This window comes from Zalophus californianus, chromosome 5 (genome assembly GCF_009762305.2).
Source record: "Zalophus californianus isolate mZalCal1 chromosome 5, mZalCal1.pri.v2, whole genome shotgun sequence".
Lineage (NCBI taxonomy): Eukaryota > Metazoa > Chordata > Mammalia > Carnivora > Otariidae > Zalophus > Zalophus californianus.
In genome coordinates, this window is record NC_045599.1 from 92,983,024 (window position 1) to 93,006,416 (window position 23,393).

Consider the following 23,393-nt stretch of genomic DNA (forward strand, 5'->3'; position numbering starts at 1 on the left):
TCCATTGGTTTTCAAGATTACCTTGGAGCTGGGAAGAGGGGGATTGGTCAAGGGCATGTTAAAATACCACAATACTTGTGGTTTTTACCAAAATAGCACTTTTTCTTGAATAAGAAAGAGTACATGCTCCCTGGCTTGTAAGAAGTCTTTGGTTAATTGCCAGAGTTTTGAAGTTTATTTTGACAGTTTTTGCCAATATCCTCATTGTATTTCTAGAGACAATTTCAGAAGTCCTTACTCTACCTTTCCTGGTGATAGCACTCAATTATTTTGTAAGGAGAGTTGAATAATAATTTAAAATATCTTTTATATTTATCCATGTAGTTAACCATTTTTGATGATCCCCATACCTTTGTATAGATTCAGATTTCCATCTGTTACCATTTTCTTTCTGCCCAAGGACTGTATAATATTTCCTGTGGTGCAGGTATACAGGTGATAAAATTCTTTCAATCTTTATATGCCTCATAAGGTCTTTACTTAATCTTTGCATCTGTGTTTATGAGGCACACTTGTTTGTAGTTTTTTTATTTTGTCTTATTTTGTTATCAGTGCAGTTGTGGCCCCAAAAATTGAATTGAGGAGTATTACTTTCTCTTTTGTTTTCTGAAAGGGTGAGTAACTACATCATTTCTTCTTTATATTGATAGAATTCAATAATCCCATCTGGGCCTGGAGTTTTCTTTGTTGGAAAGTTTTTAAAGACAAATTCAATGTCTTTTGTATATATGGAGGTAGTCAAGTTATCCCTTTTTTCCTGAGTGAATATTACTTTATTATCCCTTAAATATCTGCTGGATCGTTAGTGATGTTCCCTCTTTCATTCCTGATGTTGGTATTTTTTTTTTTTTTTAAGATTTTTGAGAGACAGCTAGAGCGCAAGCCGGGGGAGGGGCAGAGGGAGAGGAGGAAGCCGACTCCCCGCTGAGCACAAAGCCCGATGCTGGGACTCCATTCCAAGACCCTGAGATCATGACCTGAGCCACCCAGGTGCCCGATGTTGATCATTTTTGTCTTTTTTCTCCTTGGTCAGTCTGGCTAGAGGTTTATCAGTTTACTGATTTTTTTTTAAAGGCTTTTGCCATTATAAGTTTTCTCTTTTTTTCTGTTTTCGATTTCTTTGGTTTCTGCTTTTTGTTATTTTCTTTCTTAAACTTTGAGTTTAATTTATTCTTTTAGCATTTTAAGGTAGAAGCTTACATGGTTGATTTGAGACTTTCTAATAGAAGCATTTTAATGCTATAAATTTTTGTCTAAGCAGTGCTTTTTGGCAGCATTCTAAAATTTTGATATATTTTCATTTTCATTCCATTCAGAGTATTTTCTTTTCTTTTTTTTTTAAAGATGTTATTGATTTATTTGACAGAGAGAGAGAGTACAAGCAGGGGGAGCTGCAGGGAGAGGGAGAAGCTGGCTCCCCACTGAGCAAGGAGCCCGATGTGGGACTCGATCCCAGGACCCTGGGGTCATGACCTGAGCCAAAGGCAGACGCTTAACCAACTGAGCCACCCAGGTGCCCTTCAAAGTATTTTCTGACTTCTCTTTTACCCATGACTTATTTGGATGTTGTGTATTATTTAATCTCTAATTATTTGGGGATTTTTCCAAATAACTTTTATGTTATCAATTTATAATTTAATTCCATTATGATTGTAGAGCATATTTTGTGTCATTTCTATTCTCTTAGGTTTTGTATTGTCTGTCTTGGTGTGAATGGTATATGTGCCCTTGATAAGAATATATATTCTTTTCTTGTTGGGTGGAATGTCCTATCAATGTCATTTATGTCAAGTTGATTAATAATGTTCTTGGCTCAGTTGGTTCAGCGACTGCCTTCGGCTCAGGTCATGATCCCAACGGTCCTGGGATCGAGTCCCATATCGGGCTCCCTGCTCTGCGGGGAGTCTGCTTCTTCCTCTGACCCTCTTCCGTCTCATGCTCTCTACCTCTCATTCTCTCTCTCTCAAATAAATAAATAAAATCTTTAAAAAAAAAATAATGTTCTTGCTGTCTTCTGTATTCTCGCTTATTTTATGTCTTCTTATTCTATTAGTTACTGATTGAAGAATGTTGAGGTAGCCAAGTATAATTGTGGGATGGTCTTATTTCTCCTTTAATCAATCAGTTTTGGCTTCATATACTTTGAAGTCCTGTTGTTAACTGCATACGCATATATGATTATATCTTCTTGGTGAATTGATTATTTTATTATTTAGTGTTCTTTTAGATACTGTTGCTGATTTATTAACTCCTGTTCCAAATAATCTCTAGCCCATAGATGAGGATTTAAGTAATAATGTTAGATGCTTTTGTTGCTTTTGTTTTGACCCTTTGAGTTTTCCAGCTCTCCCTTCGCTGGTTGGGTTCTAAATTATAGATGGTCCAGGCTAGCTTCAGTGCTCAAAGATAGGCACTAGAATCTGGGCATAGGGATATATGAGAGAATTAGGCATGTGCCTAAAAGCCATACATATGTAAATAGAACTTAGAAACTGGGAGTTTGAGTAGCACGGATTTAGCTTCTGACTTATGTGCTTGGTATCATACGCTTATGGTTCCCTAATCCTTTATTATAATCAAACATAGGGAACTTCAACAATTATGTAAACATAACGTTGAGTATCCAGAAGTGATGAGATATCAGGGTCAGAACTGAAGTGCCTCAAATATTGTATTCAAATCTTAATTGCTTCTCAGTGTTTGGGTTTTCTTAAAAAAAAAAATTGTGAAAATATTCAAGCTTGAAAACAATAGTACAATAAACACATGTGTACCCTTGTAGATTTAGTAGTTAACATTTTGCTATATTTACATTTTTCTCTCTTTTTTACAGATTTATTTATTTATTTTAGAGAGTGTGTGTTTGTGCATGAGCGGGAGAGGGGTGGCAGAAGAGGGAGAGAATCTCAAGCAGACTGCGTGCTGAGGGCAGAGCCCCCCCACTCAGGGCTCAGTCTCACAACCCTGAGGTTATTTCCTGAGCTGAAACCAAGAGTCAAATGCTTAACCAACTAAGACACCCAGGCGCCCCAACACACTCTCCCTTTTAACAGCTGAACCATTTGAGAGTTGTAGACATCATGACACTTCTAAAAACTTCAGCATGCTTTTCCTTTATGAATATGATACTATTATCATACCTAAGAAAATTAAAAAGTACTTTCTTATTGGCATCTGTTATTTAGTCTTATTCAGATTTATCCAGCTGTTCTAAAATGTCTCTTGTAACTTTTTTCAAAGCAGGTTCCAAACATAGCTCATGTTTTGCCTTATTTGGTGTAGACCACTAGTTCTCAACTGGGAACAGTCTTGCCCTCCAGGGGGTAATTGGCCATGTCTAACGCCATTTTAACTTTTTCCTTTATCCTTTGTATTTCCTATAAATAAGAAGTTCAGATTTGAAGTTTAATGCATCTTTGTTTTTTATACTTCATATTGCACTGCATCAAGAGGTTGAGTCTGGCTATTTGGCTCAAGTAATGAGTGTCAGATATCTACAGTGTAATTTTTCCTCTGTGAGCCTTTGACAGCTTGCATGTCCTGTTAGCCATGATGTTTTAGTATATCTATTGATGAGCCTTACCCTAATCAGTTATGGGGTTGTAAAGAATGATTCTTTTAAACATGTCATTCTTTATTACTGGCATTCTTCAGTAAGAAAGAGCCTTTCTTCTCTCATCTCCCCCTTTTAGTAGTAGTAAAGATTCATGAATTTTTACTTATTCAATATATTAAAGTCAATTCTAGTTATTATTTTTTGTGCTCCAAAATTTATGCAGGTGTTGTCTCCTTCAGACTGTCTCCTTTGTGCCTTTGAGGTGATCTCATTAATCATTTGAGCACTTTCTTGTTTTCTCAGCCCAACTACATATCTCAGGCTTGCTTTTAATTTTTCCAGCCCTAGTCATAGAACTCGCCATTTCTCCAAATGCCCTTGGACCTTTTAGTCGGGTGTGGTATTTAGAACTAAAATCTGGGAGTGAGGTATGCTTATTACTACTGGGTTGCCATTATTTCTAAGCCCTTTTAGTCAACAGAACTATAAAATACTTTTTAAATTATGAGTTCATACTTATATGTACAATTCAAAATTAACCTGTTTTTTTCTTTTTATTTTATATATTTTTATTTTTTATTAAAAATTTCAGTTTCAGGGGCGCCTGCATGGCTCAGTTGGTTGGGCGACTACCTTTGGCTCAGGTCATGATCCTGGAGTCCCGGGATCGAGTCCCGCATCGGGCTCCCTGCTCAGCGGGGAGTCTGCTTCTCCCTCTGTCCCTACCCCCTCTCATGCTCTATCTCATTCTCTCTCTCAAATAAATAAATAAAATCTTAAAAAAAAAAAAGCTTTCCATTAAAAAAAAAAAATTTCAGTTTCAGCCTGGGTGGCTCAGTCGGTTAGGCATCTGCCTTCATCTCAGGTAATGATCTCAGGGTCCTGGGATGGAGCCCACATCAGGCTCCCTGCTCAGAGGGGAGCCTGCTTCTCCCTCTCCCTCTGTCCACCCAGCCTCAACCCCTCTACCACTTGTGCTCTCTCTTTCTCAAATAAATAAAATCTTTTTTAAAAGTTTCAGTTCCTGGGGCGCCTGGGTGGCTCAGTTGGTTAAGCATCTGCCTTTGGCTCAGGTCATGATCCCAGGGTCCCAGGATCAAGCCCCACATCGGGCTCTCTGCTCAATGGAGAGCTTGCTTCTCCCTCTCCCTCTGCCTGCCACTATGCCTACTTGTGCGTGCTCTCTCTCTCTGTGTGTCAAATAAATAAATTTAAAAAAATTCAGTTCCTGCTGATAATAATGTAGTTCTTTATTTGCTTTATCCTACAGTAAATATCCAATGTTGCAGAATTATAGTAATTAGTATTCTACCTGAATTCTTAGCACTGTAACCTGCTGAGTGAAGTTAAAGATGTCTTTTGTAGTTCGTTTTTTTGTTCCTTAAAATTTACCCCACTGAAGATGTATAATCAGAGTATTATGTTCAAAATTGACTTGAAATAATTATTTTCTTTATATGGTTATGTCAACATTTGATATACAGTTACATTCATTTATTTCTGTGTTCAGTGTTAGAGTTTGCTTTTTTGGCTTGATTTTGTTTTGAATATGTAAAACATTTACAATTTTTCAAAAGTCAAATCTATATAAAAAGCTATACTCAGAAGTCTTGCTCCCATCTCTATCCCTTCCATCCCATAGCCCTTGTAGATAACCATTTTCATTAATTTCTGGTTTATCCTTCTAGTGTGTGTGCTTTTCGTTTTTTACAAAACCAAATATATAGAGAGAGGTAGTTGTTTCTCCTATTTCCTTAAACAAAATGTATCACTATGTATGTAGTGTTCTATTTCTTTTACTTAATTATTCTGGAAATTTCTTCAGTTTGAGTTTCTGCAGTTCTCCTTTATTCTTTACAGTTGTATTATATTTCATCATATGGTTATACTGTATATATCCATTAGATTGCTTCTAATACAAATAAGCCTGCAGGAAATAACTTTTCATATTTACATGGAGTATATCTTTTTTTTTTTTTAAGATTTTCTTTATTTATTTGTTAGAGAGCATGAGTGGGGGGTTGGGGTAGAGGGAGAGGGAAAAGTAGACTCCCGGCTGAGCAGGGAGCCCAACTTGGGGCTCCATCCCAGGACCCTGGGATCATGACCTGAGCCGAAGATAGACGCTTAACCAACTGAGCCACCCAGGTGCCCCTACATGGAGTATATCTTGAAAGTAGAGTCCTAAAACTGGGATTGCTGACTCAGTGGATGGATGAATAACTGTTTATATTAGATGTTGTCAAATTCCCCCTCCATTGGGAATCTTTTGGATAATAATCCTGTGGGATCTTAGACTCCTACCTCAAATGTAGGGGAATATCTTATCTCTCCACAGCTTACCAGTGTCAGATTTGTGAATTTTTGCCTAAGAGCAAAAGAGTGAATTCCAGCATAGTTTTCACTTGCTTTTCTCTTATGAGGGAGACTGGAAATTGTTGCTTATGTCATTTACCTTTTTTGTTCTTTGAACTAGATGTTCATATCCGTTGCCCATTTTCTGTTACAGAGTTTTTGCTTTTTGTCTTCTCCATTTTTAGTTTTTTATACCAGGGAGATTAGCCTCTTATAAGTTACAGATATTTTCTCCAAGCTTGTCATTTGTATTTTGACTCTCCTGCCCCCACATGAAAATTAAGTCTTTTCTCATTGCTTCTGGAAAAGCATTTGCTATTTCTTTATTACAGAGAAATTTATATTTTTTTTGTAGTGCATATATTGTTTCAGTTTTTACATTTAGACCTTTGATTCATTCATGTAGAATTTATTATGGTGTACAGTTTAAAGTATTGACCCAAATTTATCTTTCTCCAAGAGGCTATCCACTTCCACCACTGTTACTTAAAATGCCCGTTTTTCTCCAACAGTTTAAGTTGGAGCAGTTTTAAGATGAAATCTCTATCACGTACTAAATATTCGTGTATATATGGATTTTTTCTGAACTTCATTATATTCTAAGTGTTCATATGCCTTACACACTTAATTGTAGTGGTTTTATGTTTTAATATTTGTAGTATTTAATATGTATTTAATATTTGTAGGGCCAGCTCCCTTGTGCTTCTTTTTCAGGATTCCCCTAGCTGTTCTTGCCCATTTGTTTTTACATATTAGAATCAACTCATCTGGCTTCAGAAAGTTTTTTATTTTTTTAATTTTTTAAATTTTTAAAAATTTTATTTATTTGAGACACAGAGAGAGAGAGAGAGCACAAGCAGGGGGAGCAGCAGATAGAGAGGGAGAAGCAGGTTCCCTGCTAGGCAGGGAGCCTGATGTAGGGCTCAATCCCGGGACCCTGGGATCATGACCTGAGCTGAAGGCAGACATTTAACCGACTGAACCACCCAGGCACACTCCCAGAAAGTTTTTTAAAAATTATTTTCAGTGGAAACATGTTAAATGTAGATATTCACTTAGAAAGAATTGACAGCTTGGACATGTTGATGTCCAAGTATAAGAGATGTCCTCATCTTGTTCAAGTCTAGTCTACTTTTGGGACTTTCAGGAGTTTAAAAAATATATCCTGATAATAGGTGTTGCATTCCAGGTATTGTATCTTTTCTGTCACTGTTATATATGGGACCTTTTCTTCCACTGTATCTTTTAGCTGGGTATTTTATATATATCTATAAGGCTTCCATTTTATATCCCATTACCATATTGATTTATTTCAATCATTCAATTTTAGCACTGAATTTCTTGTATTTTCCAGTCATACTATCATATCATCTGCAATTAGAGATGGTTTACTTCTTCCCTTCTGGTTCTTATGCTTCTGATTGTTTTGTTCTGTCTGATTTGCTGGCTAAAACTTTCAAAACAAGGTTAAATAGTTGTGGGGATGGTGGGCATCCTTGGCTTGTGTGTACTTCCCATCCCTTGAACAACGCATAAATTAATAGAAGTAAAGGTCCTTGCAATGCAAAGAATGTAATTCTAGATAAAACCATTCCCCCAAACCAGTAGAATGAACCATCTGAAAATTTCATATACTACTGGGAAGGTACAGTGGGCTCCTGTTAAGTGACCATATTCTTAGTTCCAATTTTCTGTAATTTCAGCCTTCCAAATGAAGTTGAGGCTTTTTTGTATGCATTTGTTGGATTTAACTGTATGCTTTTGTAACTTTTTTAAAATATGGAATGCTCCACGAATTTGCATGCCGTCCTTGCACAGGGGCCATGCTAATCTCTGTATTGTTCCAGTTTTAGTATGTGCGCTGTTGAAGCGAGCATGCTTGTGTAACATTTTTAATGAGACTCGCCCGTCCTTGGATATACGATGTTGTAGGTTGGCTTTCCTCTTGACTGTTTGTATGCTCAGGCCATTGGTAATTAGATTTATACTCTGAAAAACAGGGCCAGGAAATCATTATGTTTATTTTCTTCCCCTCAATAAAGCTAACTCAGACATTAGAAATTATATATATGTCTTTAAAATTGTATTTTAACTGCTTAATTTTTATAAAGTGTAGGATGGGAGCATGGTCAAAGTTCTTGTTTCTATTTTTAATAAGATAGCATAAAATATGGTGTATTTAACTTAGATAAGTATACATATATATGATCTTTAGTGCTTGATCTGTTATAGGTGCTGAGTACTTCTAAGTTGAAGCTGACAGACCAGAAAACTGCATTACCTCCTCCCTTATAGGGATACCTCTTTAGTGAGCCTGATATCTCCGAAGAAATGAATTAGATGGTAGATTAGGTAGGTTGGGGATCTGGTGCTGCTCAATTAGCTTTTCCCAATCAGAGACATTCCATTGGTCCTAACAAAGCCTGTGAAAGGTGGATCAGTGCTACTAGAAAAACAAAACATGCTTTATTTTGAATGAAGCTTGTAATTGATTTGATATGTAAAAGAAAACACATTTCTCAGCCCCGGTAAGACATGGAGTGCTATAATGGAGAATGAGCTCTGGACTTTGAATCTAGTCATCTGGGTTATAGTCCTGGCTCTTTTTGATCTTGAGCAAGTCATTTATCCTCGTTAGGTCTTCCTTACCTTCCCATCAAATAGTAAGGTTGGCCGGTACCATTAAAGATCTCTTCCACATCTAAATTCTCAGATATTAGAGAAGTTACGAGTATGGTTTTGACTGTTGGCATGTTGATGCTCTTAGTTTAAGCATTTTAATCCCCATATCCCTATTTTTATTTTGGCAGTAAGTTACTTTAGGTAAAGGGAATATATGTAGTATGTATGTGTTTATGTAGTGCATTCTAAATTTACATGAGAATAAAATACAAGTATAGTTTTAGGCCAGCACCATCTGTTATGGAAGAGTTCTATGGGATCTATTCTTAACTCTTGGGAGTGACAAAAATTTCCCTTTCGTTTTCATGATCTTCAGACTCTAATCAATCTAAATATGGGAACGTTATCCCAATCCTATTCCTTGCTGCTTTCACGTTTTCAGAATTCTTTGCAACAACGTTTTGTCCTTTGATGGTGAGCTCTTTAAAGATTCAGTCTTTTCCCTTAGGCTGTTGTCTTATCGAAACGGAATGCTCTGGTTTTCAATCTGTTACAGCTATTATTACGTGAGTCATCTTGATATTTACCTTACTTATACATTATGGCTTCTCCTTTATTCATTTGAAGAGTGCCAATATTAACAGGGAACCAAAGGGCAGGAAACCAAAAAGGGAACCAAAAGCAGGAAAACAATTGCAAACATACTTCATTTTAGAGATCGGGTTTTTTTGTTTTGTTTGTTTGTTTTAAGATTTTATTTTATTTATTTGACAGAGAGGGAGAGAGCACAAGAGGGAGAGAGCACAAGCCAGGGGGAGAAGCAGAGGGAGAAGCAGACTCCCCGCTGAGCAGAGAGCCCGATGTGGGCTGGACCCAGGAACCCTGTGATCATGACCTTTAGTTGAAGGCAGATGTGCAACCAGCTGAGCCACCCAGGCGCCCCATGTATTTTATCAATAAAATGTCAAAGTGAATTTTTTGCAAATTCATTCAATTGTGGAGTAAAAATAAATATTTAAGATTATGTTGCTATTTGAATCTGAAAAGCAAACTGTTCTTGGGTTTTCTGCATGTTAGATCTACTTGTCAGAAGGGGAAGAAGTGCTGACCATTTATAAGGAAGGATGAGATGAGTAGATGAATGTGATTAAGAGGCTTCTGAGATGGTGAGTTTTTGGCAAAGTTTTAGAAAATAACTGGATTGATGGGGGAAAGAAGGGTATTTTCCAAAATAATAAAATTAGGTTTCTTTCTTAATCTTTTGTTATATGTTAAACCATGAATAGAAAAACTTAGTGTGGTTGGTTGCCTGCAATTTAAAGATTTAAAACAGAAGTTTGGGGAATAAGAACTGTTACCTGTCTTTAAATCCATTGTTAGAGTGAAATACTATACTTAGTCCCAGATAAATGAATGGTACTGAGCATCTCTCTTGTTATCAGCAGTAAATGATGTATGAAACAGATAAATTTGAAAGTTGCAGAGCATAAGATTTAATCTAGTTGAGTATACATAGTTTACATCTTTTTCTTCATAATTGAGAATGGTTGACTTGGTGCAAAAAAACATAGCTTCTTAGCTGCTATACTGATATGTATATCCAGGTATTTTCAGAAATTCGGGTTTATGATGGCTAAAATCAAAGCACAACATTTGGTGACCAGTTCCTAGAAAATATACTCATAAACGCATAGGATGTGCATGACAATCATAAAACAGTTCTTTTTAAAATTAAGGAAGGTACTTTATGTTAAATTCTCAGAATGAGAATTCTCAGAATGAGCCACGCGGGCACCCCCTAAAATGAAGCTTTTAACCTCGTATTTTGTAATGAAAATTTTACACTGCTCGCGGTTTTGCTAAAATAATATTTTATGTTGTAAACACTTAAGTGTTTTAGTAATGGACATTTAGTAGACATTCTCTATTACATGTTTGTGACAGAGAAAAGAGACTGAGAGAAAAGGAAGCTTGCTTGATGTCACAAGCATTTAGTTTGTCTTATTTACTTTTACATAAAGTAATGACTTTGGAACTTTTCAGCATATAGATTTGAAATGGATTTGGAATGATTATCCTTAAGCATAATGTATCATCTGTCCTTTTTATGGGACTTTGTTCTTATGCCTTCTATTGGGAGAGGTAAAACAAAGCTACCTCATATTCATAAGGAAGGGGCTTTTACTTTTTCCAAAGTATTTTCAACCTTTTTTTTTTTTTAAGATTTTATCCATTTATATGAGAAGGAAAGAGAGCACGAGCAGGGGGCAGGGCAAAGGGAGAGGGAGAAGCAGACTCCCCACTGAGCGCAGAGCCCTGACAAGGACAACAACAGCAGCAGCAGCAACAATAATAATAATGCAGGGCTTGATCCCAGCGCTTGAGATCACGACCTTAGCCAAAGTCAGACACTTGGTGCCCCTATTTTCTACATTTATTATGGGATTGTTTTTCTGTTGGATCCCTCTGTTTGAGAGCCTCTTTTGGTTTCTTAGGTTTAAGTGCTGAGATTGTAGCAGTTTTGTTGTTTTTGCCTTTGCTTTGTGATTCTCTCACAGTTAGAGAATTATAACAAGTTATCTCTCAGGTACATTTAATATATGTGAGGCTAGACAGTTCTCTGGAACAACTCAGGAAAACCTGAAACTATTCATATAGGTATCTTATTTGAATATTGGATAGATAAATTTGTGTAGTAGATATTCATTTGACTATTAAATAGATACCTATTCAGATAGGTATTTACCTTTTGTGCCCTGTCTTCTACTCCCTATTCAGTAAACTAATATTGAGTGCCGTCCCTAAACTGTTACTAACTTATCTAAAGGTTATTATAACAGGGGCGCCTGGGTGGCTCAGTCGTTAAGCGTCCGCCTTCGGCTCAGGTCATGATCCCAGGGTCCTGGGATTGAGCCCCACATCAGGCTTTCTTGCTCAGCAGGAAGCCTGCTTCTCCCTCTCCCACTCCCCTGCTTGTGTTGCCTCTCTCACTGTCTCTCTCTGTCAAAGAAACAAATAAAATCTTTAAAAAAAAAAAAAGGTTACTATAACAAAATAAATTTGCCTTTCATTTTACCTTGTTGATAGAATCAGTAGGGGGTGGATTGTGATTATGTGACATATTCTGAACATCTTTTAGAGACTAATGTGCTGTATACATTTATTTATTATTTGGAAAATACAGGGTAAAGTCATTAGTATAGACTGTGTTTCTCACATTTGAATTAAACTTGTTACACACATCTATAGTGTTACCCGTAGTGGATGTTCAGTACATATTTGTTAAATAAGGATACTTGGGTTCTCTTTCTAGCTCTGCTACTATATAGACAGTTCTCCTATTTTGCTGTCCATACCCTTTTAGAATTCAGCTGGTTGGCATTTCACTAGGATAAGCTACAGGGCCAAAAAGTACGGGGAATCAAAACACTGAATGTTTCAACAGGAAAAGAGTTGGCAGTGGCATGGTGTGCCACTCCGAAGGTAGAGGATGAGACCTGATGTGTGCTGCCTTGAGATAAAATGGCCAGATGAGGTGGAAAGAGCATGGTTTAATCCACGTGTCAATCCAGATACACTTTGCTTGCAGCATTAGTTTGTTCTGTCATCGGGAACATAGCCTTGTGTAGGGTATAGAGATTGCCCAGGAACTGGAGTAATGTTTATTTCTGTTATGAATAACCCAAATTTCGTTTGGCTCTGGGCCAGTAAGGGAGTGTATAAATTCATGGCTTCTTTAGAACCATTTTGAGAGTAATTTCTTTTAAATTAGTATTCTTTCTGCAGTTAAATATAGAACATTGAATTTTGATGCACACCCTCTCCTTCCCACCACTCTGTCATTTACTTCCCACCCACTCTTACCCAGGACTCCATCAAGCTTCAAATTTCTTTTTACCAATATTTCCATCTGTCAAACTATTTCTTATCTATGGCACCGTATAAGATTAAGAATGGCTCTCTATGTCAGTGTGAGATCAGTGATCATAGCCCAGGTAAGTATCTGGGTGAAAGAAGCTTCATCAGACTTGTTCTAGCCCTACCACTATGTAACATTCTCTAAGGAGCTCTGCTGCCTTTTACAACAAACAAGGAGTGGACTCTTGGCCTCTTCTCCTCTAGGTTTGAAACTTGAGTAGGGTGTTGTAATTTTTGTTTCTTGTAGTTAGGAACTTCTCCCGTGGTCCAGTATCAAGGATCACCTGTTCAGTCCTATTTTCTCCAAAGAGTAAAGCCATGATTTCTGACCTTCTTTCTCACCCTTTTCAAAATTAGCTCCTACGTAGGTTTCAGAGAGAGGCATTTACAGTTCCTTGACTGAAGTTCAGAGTGGGGTTTCCTCAGGGAGCTGGTGGTTTGACTGTTCCTTTGGACACCTCAGAGCAGTATTTCCCCTGCTAAGGACTTCTCAGTTCCTACTTTCTGGCTTTGTATGTCCAGAGTTCTAAGATTCAAGCTAATGTTGCTACTTGATTTTTCCTAGTACCTTACTTCTCTTGTGTGGCATCCTTTGACTTTTTTTAAATCCTGCCATTATTGTCTGATGAAACACTTACTGCTATTTTTCTAAGTAATTCTTAAAATCCTTTGGAGAAGGCATATGGAGTTGAAGAGTTACTAACTTGTCACTAGACATTTTGGATAGAGCCATCTAATGTCTCCATTTGCTCTTATAGTTCTAAAATAGGGGAAATTTCAGAATGCAAGAATTAATTATTAGGCAAATTTCTAGCTATACTTTTGATGAATGAATCAAAGAGGAATGACCAGATAACTTTTAATACATCATTTGTAAATTTTGGTTTTGACGACAGCTTTTTATTTTTCTTCTCAGTCGCTTTAGGTCGTAACCAGCCTTTGAAAAAGGAGAAACCCAAATGGAAAAGCGATTATCCCATGACAGATGGACAACTGCGCAGCAAGAGGGATGAATTTTGGGATACTGCACCAGCTTTTGAAGGCCGTAAAGAGATTTGGGATGCCTTGAAGGCTGCCGCACATGCTTTTGAAAGCAATGATCATGAACTGGCACAAGCAATCATTGATGGTGCAAACATAACATTACCACATGGTAGGTTTGGTGGTCCTCAAGGACAATGGGGAACATAATCAGCTCCTTTCTAATAGCAAGAAACCAAATGGGACGTGTTCATTTTTCTTGCTGTGTATTTTTTTTTTCCAAATTGGAACATTCCTCTTTCCTTCTTTTTATGTCTTTCAGCTTAAGAAAGATTTACTTTGTGTGTTATTTATTTTATTTATTTATTTATTTATTTTTAAGTAAGCTCTACACCCAACATAGGGCTTGAACGCACAATCCCAAGATCAAGAGTTGCATGCTTCACCAACTGAGCCAGCCAGGTGCCCCATTATTTTTTTGTTTTATAAATATTTTTAATCTCAAGAAGGAGAATACTTGATAACCTGTATTTTCCAACTTCCATACTCAGAAATTTCCTAGTTCTTCATCAAGGGCCCTCCACCTGCTGTCTCAGTCCTCTAGAGCTTCTACTTCACTTGTTTTCTATGAGCACTAGAGAAGTAGTCTCAAATTTAGATTTCAGAAGCCGTAGAGACTCAGTGGATGCTCCTTTAGTCATTATACCTTCTCATCAAGCCTATTTTCAGCATAATGAGCGAACCTAAACTTAGAAGTCACATGTTCTGAAGGACAGATTTCTATGATTGCAGCCCTGAGCATTATTAAGAACCTCTCTCTCTTTTGCTTAGGAATGTGACTCTAAGGACCACCATTAGCTTTGAGCATTTCCAGGGACATATATCTGCTAGACCCATGCATATCCTCTTGCTTGGTCTCCTTGATTAGAAACACTTCAAAATTTTTCATGGTATACTGAGATTTAAGTGTTAATTTTATATTACATTCTTTGCTCTTTTGATAACTGTATTTATTTCTTTTTTTTAAGTTTTTTTTTTTTTTTTTTTTTTTAGTTTATTTGACAGAGAAAGACACAGCGAGAGAGGGAACACAAGAGGGGGAGTGGGAGAGGGAGAAGCAGGCTTCCTGAAGAGCAGGGAGCCGGATGCGGGGCTCGATCCCAGGACCCTGGGATCATGACCTGAGCCGAAGGCAGACGCTTAACGACTGAGCCACCCAGGCGCCCCTGATGACTGTATTTATAACTTTTTCTCTTTAGTTTTTCAAATTAGTATTTTTCCAAGTTGTCTGTTTAGCTCCTTGTGTAATCACCTGCATTCCTTTGCATTGTTTTCTATTCCTTTAGACCCTCATTGTTTCTTTTTCAATATCTCCATTTGTCTGCATTTTCAGAACACTGCTTTTCACTGTTTAATCATCTGCTTTATGTCCTTTGACTCCTTTTTTTTTTTTTTTTAGTTTTATTTATTTAGGTAACTCCACACCTGATATGGGGCTCAAACTCACGACCCAGAGATCAAGAGTCACATGTTTGTTCCAACTGAGCCCAGCCAGGCTCCCCTGACTCCTTTTCAAGTAAAGATATTTAACTTAGTATTCCTCACAATTTTCTAAATCTCTGTTCGTTTTCTGAATTAACTGTGCTTCCAAGAAACTTTTAAAAATACATACTCCTTAGCTGTTCTGTTTTTTATTATGAAAACTTATTAACATATGCTTGGGTTAATAACATTTATTGAGTACCCACTGTATATAGATGACTTTTTCTGCACAGGTATGAAAATGGTGCCTCCTACATTTGAAAAAATGTGTAATTGAATGCGATTTCGGTATGACTCTTAAGTACTGATTTTCATGGATGGTCTCTGAATTTTTTACCTCGTACGATTGGGGGTACATCCTCTTGCTCCATTACCTCTTTTAGGTCCATATTTTGTCTTCAATTACTACCTTTATATAATATAAAGGAAAGAGCCTTCCTTTACAGTTATTTTTATCATCCTTCTCTTTTTAATGCTTATTTCCCATATTTTTAAAGCAGTATTTATTTATTATTTGTATAGGTTTGCAAGTTGGGAGTAGGGGTGGGGAGTGGGAAAGAATTAATTTATCTGTGATTGTCTTAATTTAGAAGCCTGAGATCCAGAACCTTAGAACTTTGATTTCCTTACTTTGTACTTATCATAGTTACCTATAGGAATATCTGATTGTATTCTATAAACTATGGCCTTGTTTACAAGTTCATGGAGGCAAAGTAGCTCTGTTTTATGTAAGGCAGGGCCTATGTATATTTTATTGGATATGGGCTCAGATCTCTGTATACTTAAGTCCCCCGTTTTTGCTTAGCTATGTGAACTGCCAAGAAAAGTAATGTTGCTGGCAGCCTCACCAACCAACAGATTAGAGAGAATTATTCTTGGAAATTTGATAGGATGAGCTTCTGCTTCCCCTCTATGTCTATTTTCTGCTTTAGCATAAAGGAATCAAACTGATGTCTATTCTCTCCCTGTTCAAAGCTCTGTAATAACTTTCTGGGAATTACTGTCATTGCTACCTTTGATTGAATTCCCTTGTTTATATTTGAACCTCAACAGCATTTCTTGGATGGACTTTTGAATTGTGTTCCCTCATGTACTCTAACTCACCATTAGTTTATAACTTAGCTATTTAGCTACATGCTTTTACCTAGACCTACTCAGTGGTATTACTGAAATTTCTTCCATCTTTTTGGTGTAGTTATATATTTGAAAATTTTACTTTGGACACATTTGGCTGTGTTAGACCCTAAACATCTTATACTTCATATTTTAAGTTTAAAATATTGTATAGGCTTTAACTATTTAGCTCAGGCTTTAGTAATCAGACCTAGCCTACTTTCTGCCTCTACTGTAGTACTCATGGCTATGCGACTTTGGGCAAATCACTTCTTTTCTGTAAGCTTCAGTGCTGCCATCTATAAAATATGGATTATAACTATGTACCATATAGGGTGGTTGTATTGATTAAATGTGATAATAGTAACACATGTAAATTACTTAACCACAGTCCAAAAAGCACTTGATAAATAGTAGTGCCAATGATTATTTTTCTTGAACTCTAGCATTAACGAGTAAATTCCTTGTACCAAATTCTTTGATATAATTTGGTCATTTTTCTGGATATATTATCTACTGATAACATCTTTTTCTGGCTTTTGGGGACTCTGCCCATGGGCATATGCCTAATCGAATTTTGAGATTGTATTGATTCAGTAGCAACAGTAATAACAGATTTATTAATTGGACACCAAAGGATTGATGACATAGTTTAGCATCATCCCGTCTTTAGGCCTGTCCCTATTCCTTTCATCTGTATCTGTCAGTATTACCCATGAGTATTGAACTGATCTTAGATTGACAATTTGAAGAGATCCAGGGTATACATTCCTTTCTAAGTTTCCTTCAGCCAAGTCTCTCCTTTCTTGTTTTCATCTCATTCTCTGTTTTCTCTTCCCATAATCTTATTATCCCAACCTATCCATATTATCTTCCCAATTTAAATATTATAAAAAATTCTTTAAAGTTTGAAAACTGTATGGAAATGTCTTTGCAAATGTTATTTGTATAGGTCTTGTCTGTTATTTTAGATTGTAGGTGCAAAATTAGCAAAGACTGTATACCCTTTTCGGTTTAAATTGTGTTTAGTATCAGTGTTATGTGCACAAAAATTAGATATTTGTCAGTGGCCTTTTTTCCTATGTAATAATAATTACCTTACTTCCTGAGTTATTTTTCAGAGAAACAACCAAAATACCTCCCATCACCCAACGCCCTTGCCCCATGTTTCCACCTTGTTTCTTTTTCATATAGTGATTCCATGAATAATTCTGTTCTTGTCTCAATTCCAGTCTACAGGTTGTATTCATTATATTTCTATCTTGTCCAAGCACAAAATAATTCCATGCTTTTTAATTATCCTCCTTTATTAATATCAGTGATGTCTTTAGTTCATTATTCTCAAATGGCAATAGGGAGAGTTAGAAGATGGTGTCATAACTACCTGGGAATTTTATTTTATTTTATTTTTTAATTTTTTTAAAGATCTTGTTTATTTGACAGAGATAGACACAGCAAGAGAGGGAACACAAGCAAGGGGAGTGGGAGAGGGAGAAGCAGGCTCCCTGTCAAGCAGGGAGCCTGATGTGGGGCTCGATCCCAGGACCCCGGGATCATGACTTGAGCCGAAGGCAGACGCTTAATGACTGAGCCACCCAGGCTAACTAATTCCCATAACTACCTGGGAATTTTCTATGTGTGCATCTGTTTTCACTCTGGAAATTGTGACTCAGATTGAGGATATATATGGACATGTGTATTATGGAAAAATCTCCCAGGATGATTCTGGTATCTGGTACCTCTTTTCCACAGCCTCCCCATCCTATAAAACTTTATTTTTCATGATTTACACATTTTTTTCTCATGGTCCTAAATTTCTAAAGAAGAGTATCTCCTTTTTCTAATTGCTACTTTGCCATTACCTAAAAATCCTAAAAACATTACTAATAGAGTATTTTGCCAATGAAACTAAGGTTATAGATTAAGTGGTTTATCCAAGTTAGCATAAAAAGAGGGATTTTTTTGTTTGTTTTTCTGTTTGTTTTTTTTTTTTTTTTTTTAAGGTGGGATACACCTGGCTGGCTCAATAGGTAGATTTCAGGGTTGTGAGTTCAGGTCCCATTTTGGGTATAGAGATTACTTAAAATCTTCAAAAAAAAGGGGAGGGGTTATTATTTTCATTTTTCAGAGCTTGGCCCATAGTGAATATTCAGTAATTCTCAGTTAAAGCTTGTTCAGAAACAATAACCTATTTCATAAAGATGAGCGCACTTAATGCTTTATAGAATTACTATATAGAAGATTAAAAAGGATTTTTAAAATTGGCTACTCCTTCTCTCCCTACTTTCTGTTTTTCTAGAAAGGTGGTTGTTTATTTCTTTAGCATCTACAATTAATGTGTTTTCCATCTCCCTCCCAATTCAAATGTAAAAGCTCCCCTCTTAACCTTTCTTGTGTAGGAGTAGCTGCTCACTGTTATTCAAACACTTGCTTTTCTCTTTCTTACAGACTTAACTCCAGCTTTACTCTTGTTATTTCTTGTGGCTAAACATTGCCAGGTGTTCAGTTAGGCTTTTGAAGGTCATTTCTTTTGTCCTTTTTCATGCTTAGGGATATAGGAGGTAAGAAAGGGTAATTCTTTAAACTTTTTTAAATCACCTTCAAAATATAGGAGGGAAAAGAGTTGCCCAGAATTTTGTTTTCCTCTTTCCTGGACTTACCTCAAAATATATCAAATGTGAATAAATTGAACTATGTATAATGTGATGTAAGTTTGTAAAAATCAAGGCACTTAGGGACGCCCAGGTGGCTCAGTTGGTTGAGCATCTGACTCTTGACTTCAGCTCAAGTCTTCCGATTGTGGGATTGAGCCCCACATCAGGCTTCGTGCTCAGTGCAGACTCTGCAGAGAGGTTCCCTCTCCCCCTCCCTCTCCCTCTGCCCCTTCCCCTTCTTGTGCACACACACTCTCTCTTCCCCCAGTCTCTAAAATAAATAATAAAATCTTTTTAAAATTAAAAAAAAATAAAGGCACTTACAAATAGCATAAATAGAGCATTTATTTTTAGATCATTTCTATGTATAGGAAGCCAACATGATGAAAAGAACACCTAGACTGAGAATCAGGAGTAATAAAATACTCAGAACTCATGTTTTGAACTGATGTTATGTAATCCTCATGCCTGTAATAATCACCTACAACAGTCCCCATTTTAAAGAGATGAGAAGGGGTGCCTGCCTGGCGCAGTCAGTTAAGTGTCCGACTCTTGGTTTCAGCTCAGGTCATGATCTCAGGGTCCTGGGATTGATCCCCAAGTTGGGCACCACGCTCAGTGTTGAGTTGGCTTGAGATTCTCTCTAAAATAAATTTTAAAATCTTTCTAAAAAATAAAAAAAAAAGATGAGAAGACTGAAATACAGAGCAGTTACATCCTTTTTCCAATTTATAAGTCATGGAATTGGGATTGGGATTTGAACTCAAATCCTGGGTTTAACAGTAACAAAGCCGTTGAATGACATTGTCAAGTCATTTCATCTCTGTTTTTTATAGTGATGCACAAGTAATCTTCACTGTTAATTCCCTCCCACACTATATAGAATACTGTAAAACTGTATACTTCTGGGGCAACTGGCTGGCTCAAGTCAGTGGAGCCTGCGACTCTTTTTTTTTTTTTTTTTTTTAAGATTGTGTTTGTTTATTTGAGAGAGAGAGACAGAGAGAGAAGGGGGTGGGGCAGAGGGAGAGGGACAAGCAGACTCCCTGCTGAGTGCAGAGGCCATCCAGGCACCCCGAGCCTGCGACTCTTGATCTTGGGGTTGTGGTTTTAAGCCTCATGTTGGGTATAGAGATTACTTAAAAATAAAATCTTTAAAAAAAAAAAAGACACTACGTCTGTTAATACTAAAGAGAAACAAGTGGATTCTCTAAGACATGGATAGGCAGGAAATGCATATATATGTAGACCTTGTTTCTATTTCCGTGATAGAGGCCCATTAAGAAGCAGGCCATGAATTCTGGCTCCTTTAAAGGTCCCTGTAAGAATTTGTCATTTAATAAACTTAATTGATAAATTTGTCATGAACATAAGGCTTAGGATTGAAAGCATGAAACATTACATGTACATGGAAGACAGAGGATTTTATCCAGACTGTTGTGTTTAGAAATGAAATAGGGCCTTGATAAAGGATCTGATAAATGACTAACCATAAATTAATTAATAGTATAGTAACATACTAATTAATAATTTCCACTCTATCAAAGAAACAAAAATGATTTGGAGTTGTAAAATATAAATTTATCCACTCTTCTGTTGCTATCACCCCCCCCTTTTTTTCCCAGTTAGAGCAACAAAGGCCCTGAAATAGCTGAGGTAGGAGATTGTCCTTGTGTCAGTAGGCTTCTCTGAAGATCATTGTCCTCTTAGAAATGTGACAAAATGTTACACAAGCTCTTTTTTTTTTTAAGATTTATTTGAGAGAGACCTCACACATGTGAGTGGGGGCAGGGGCAGAGGGAAAGAATCTCAAGTAGACTCCCTGCTGAGCAGGGAGCCCAACAACCTGGGGCTAGATCTCACGACCCACGAGATCATGACCTGAGCCAAAACCAAGCGTTGGACACTTAACCGACTGCACCACCCAGGCACCCCTATACAAGCTCTTTTTTTTCTTTTTTTTAAGATTCCATTTATTTATTTGGGGGGGGGCCCACAAATACGAGCAGGGGGAGGGGCAGAGAGAGAAGCAGACTCCCCACTGAGCGCAAAGCCCAATGTAGGCCTCCATCCCAGGATCCCGAGATCATGACCTGAACCGAAGTCAGACTAACCAAATGAGCCACTGAGGCACCCCCCCACACAAGCACTTAATCACCATTTAACCATCATATGGCTTGAGCAATACGCTAAGCCACCTTCACCTGTGCTTGCTATAAGACATGGAAGACTTGGTGCTTCTGAATGCCAGTCTTAATAGCTATCTTGGTAGGATGAGAACTAACGCTGCTTCTCTTGAAGCCTGAGTGTCAAAAAGCTTAATATAATTCCCAACAAAGTGTTAGCATGAGAGAGACTGTCATTAGTTAGTCCTGAAAAACTGCTCATATCTGAATGAAAGGTAATTGTGATGGCCCTTTTGACATTCCTGTGATTCAGGTTTGTAGAGAACCCCATGAGGCCTAAAGCAGTGAACTCAAACTTTATGAAAGTTTGATCCTTTGTATACTGCTATTAGTGAGCTCTCCCCCATAAGTCTGGTTCTGAGATTTAAAACTTGTGTGAGAAGGGAACCAACATTATTGCTTTCAATGGGTTTATTATATGTATTTGGCAATTTTGCGTGTGTTTTATTATTTAACCTCACAACAGCTTTGTGAGGTAGATACTATAGTCCTTGAGGAAACAGACTGAATATGTCCAAAATTAGGGTCTAAATTAAAATTTGAGTGTGATCAACTCCAAAGCTGCTACTCCTTGCATCAGATTCACTGCTTCTCCTCCAGTCTTCTGTTCCTCCATCAGGCTCAACAGTGGGCTTCCTAAATCATAGGACTAATCTATTGTTTTGTTCCTTTCTAGTCTCTGTTATATCAGTGCTCTTGTCCAACTCAATTATGTGCTTAGGCTCTCCTTGCCATAGGAAGTCACATTTGTTGAAAAAGTCAGAGTTTGTGCCTTGTGGGTCAGTTAGAAAAGAGAAGTCAGAAAAAAGGAAAAAGAAAAGTCAGGAATAAAGACAGTATTTCCATAAGCTTTGGAAAAGACCCCCAATGTAACAAAAGTCTTGTAGTTCCAGGACATCACCCACTTAATTATGTTGGGGAGGGCAGTTTTCTATATCAGATTGCCAGTGTATTTTAAATATTAAATTTTCAACTCTATTGAGGTATACTGAAGTATGCCAACAGCACATACTTAAAGGGTACAATTTGATCAGCTTTGACTTGTATACCCCTGTGAAACTGTCATCACAAGATAACATTTCCTATCTCCGAAAGTTTCCTAATGTAAAAATTGATTTTTAACTTTTACAAATTTGTTCACATAGCTATGCAAGTCTTAAGTGGCAAAAACATTAAGACTGACTGCAGTCTTAAAGGAGTGAGCATAGAGGGATAAGCAGGGAGGCCTTTGAATGCTTAAAAAGACATCTTTTTTTAACCTGAAAGATTGTCTGAGAAAGAGTTCCTGGCATTTAGTAAAGCTGTTCTTATTTTTTGGCATATAAGCTAGTTTTATCTTTATAATTTTCTTGTGAAATATTTTGATGCCCAATTAAAAATAGCCATAGAAAACCAAGTTGACCAAGGAAAAGAGAATATCTGAGCCAGTCATCTAGATAGAAGGTAAATAAAAACTTAGAAAATTATGTATGAAATCAAAACAGAAGGTGGAATCTTGGCAGATTTCTTACTCTCATGGGGAGATGTCAGGGCTTCCTGACCTGGGGAGGCCACGCCCTGGCAATTGTTTATCTCGGTAGCCATCTGTCTCTGCTAGGATTTGAAGGCTGTGGTAGGTTTATGAGGAGAAGGGAAAAAAGACAAGAATGTCTTTCCACAGAGGCCACTTGGTGAGAAGTGTGAGCAAGCCTGACTAGAACTTCTTTAGAGCTAGTAAAGAACTAAATGAACTACACCCTCAGTGTCCAGGGGGCGGTCAGTAAAAACCTTCTAGGGGTGCCTGGTGGCTCAGTCAGTTAAGCATCAGACTCTTGATTTCAGCTCAGGTCATGAACTCAGGGTCGTGAGATGGAGCCCCGTGTCTACTCGATGCTGAACATGGAGTCTGCTTGAGATTCTCTCCCCCCCCCCCCCCCACCTCTCCCCTCTGTGCATACATTTGCATGTGCTCTCTCTAAAATACCTATTTAAAAAAAAAAAAACCTGGAAAAAATGCCTATATTATCAACTTTTTTTTTTTTTAAGAGAGAGCACGTGGGGGCGGGGGGGAGGGGGCGGAGAGGGAGAAAGAATCTTAAGCAGGCTCTGTGCCCAGTATAGCCCTATGTGGGACTTAATCTCATGACCTGAGCCAAAATGAAGAGTCAGAGGTTTAACCAACTGAGCCACCCTGGTGCACCTATATTTATCAACTTTTAAAGTGGTTCTTTCCCTCTTGTGTTTGAACACACAGGCTTTCTTTCAGAAAAACTCTCCCATCTTATAACTATGCCCTGTTCACATATTCCTCTCAAATATGGCAGATGAGACAGTGATGGTAAATGTCCATTTTGTCACTACATTTGGTGGCCTTAGTCGCCATTTCCTTTTGCCTCATCTTCCAGTTCCTTCTTTGACCTTATATTATTCATATCACTGGCAGTTGTGTTGGTGGACTGCATTTAGACTGTTGGGTTTTTTTTTCTT

General features: G+C 37.4%; 1 protein-coding gene and 1 pseudogene across 4 annotated transcripts in view; one reads left to right on the forward strand and one right to left on the reverse strand.

The window, feature by feature from the left end:
• The window catches only part of UBTD2 (ubiquitin domain containing 2), a 59,828-nt gene that overhangs the window by 29,225 nt on the left and 7,210 nt on the right, over positions 1-23,393 (forward strand). Inside the window, exons 2-3 of one of the 4 annotated variants that reach the window (XM_027606945.2) lie at positions 9,611-9,699; positions 13,368-13,604. In XM_027606945.2, the coding sequence (XP_027462746.1) occupies positions 13,430-13,604 (175 nt within the window). In that variant the 5' untranslated portion in view covers positions 9,611-9,699; positions 13,368-13,429. Of the gene's footprint in view, positions 1-947; positions 991-8,242; positions 8,264-9,610; positions 9,700-13,367; positions 13,605-23,393 lie in introns of those variants that run through there. The other 3 variants (XM_027606946.2, XM_027606947.2, XM_027606943.2) reach the window with 3 other exon arrangements.
• On the reverse strand, positions 7,685-7,784 carry LOC113930018 (annotated as a pseudogene).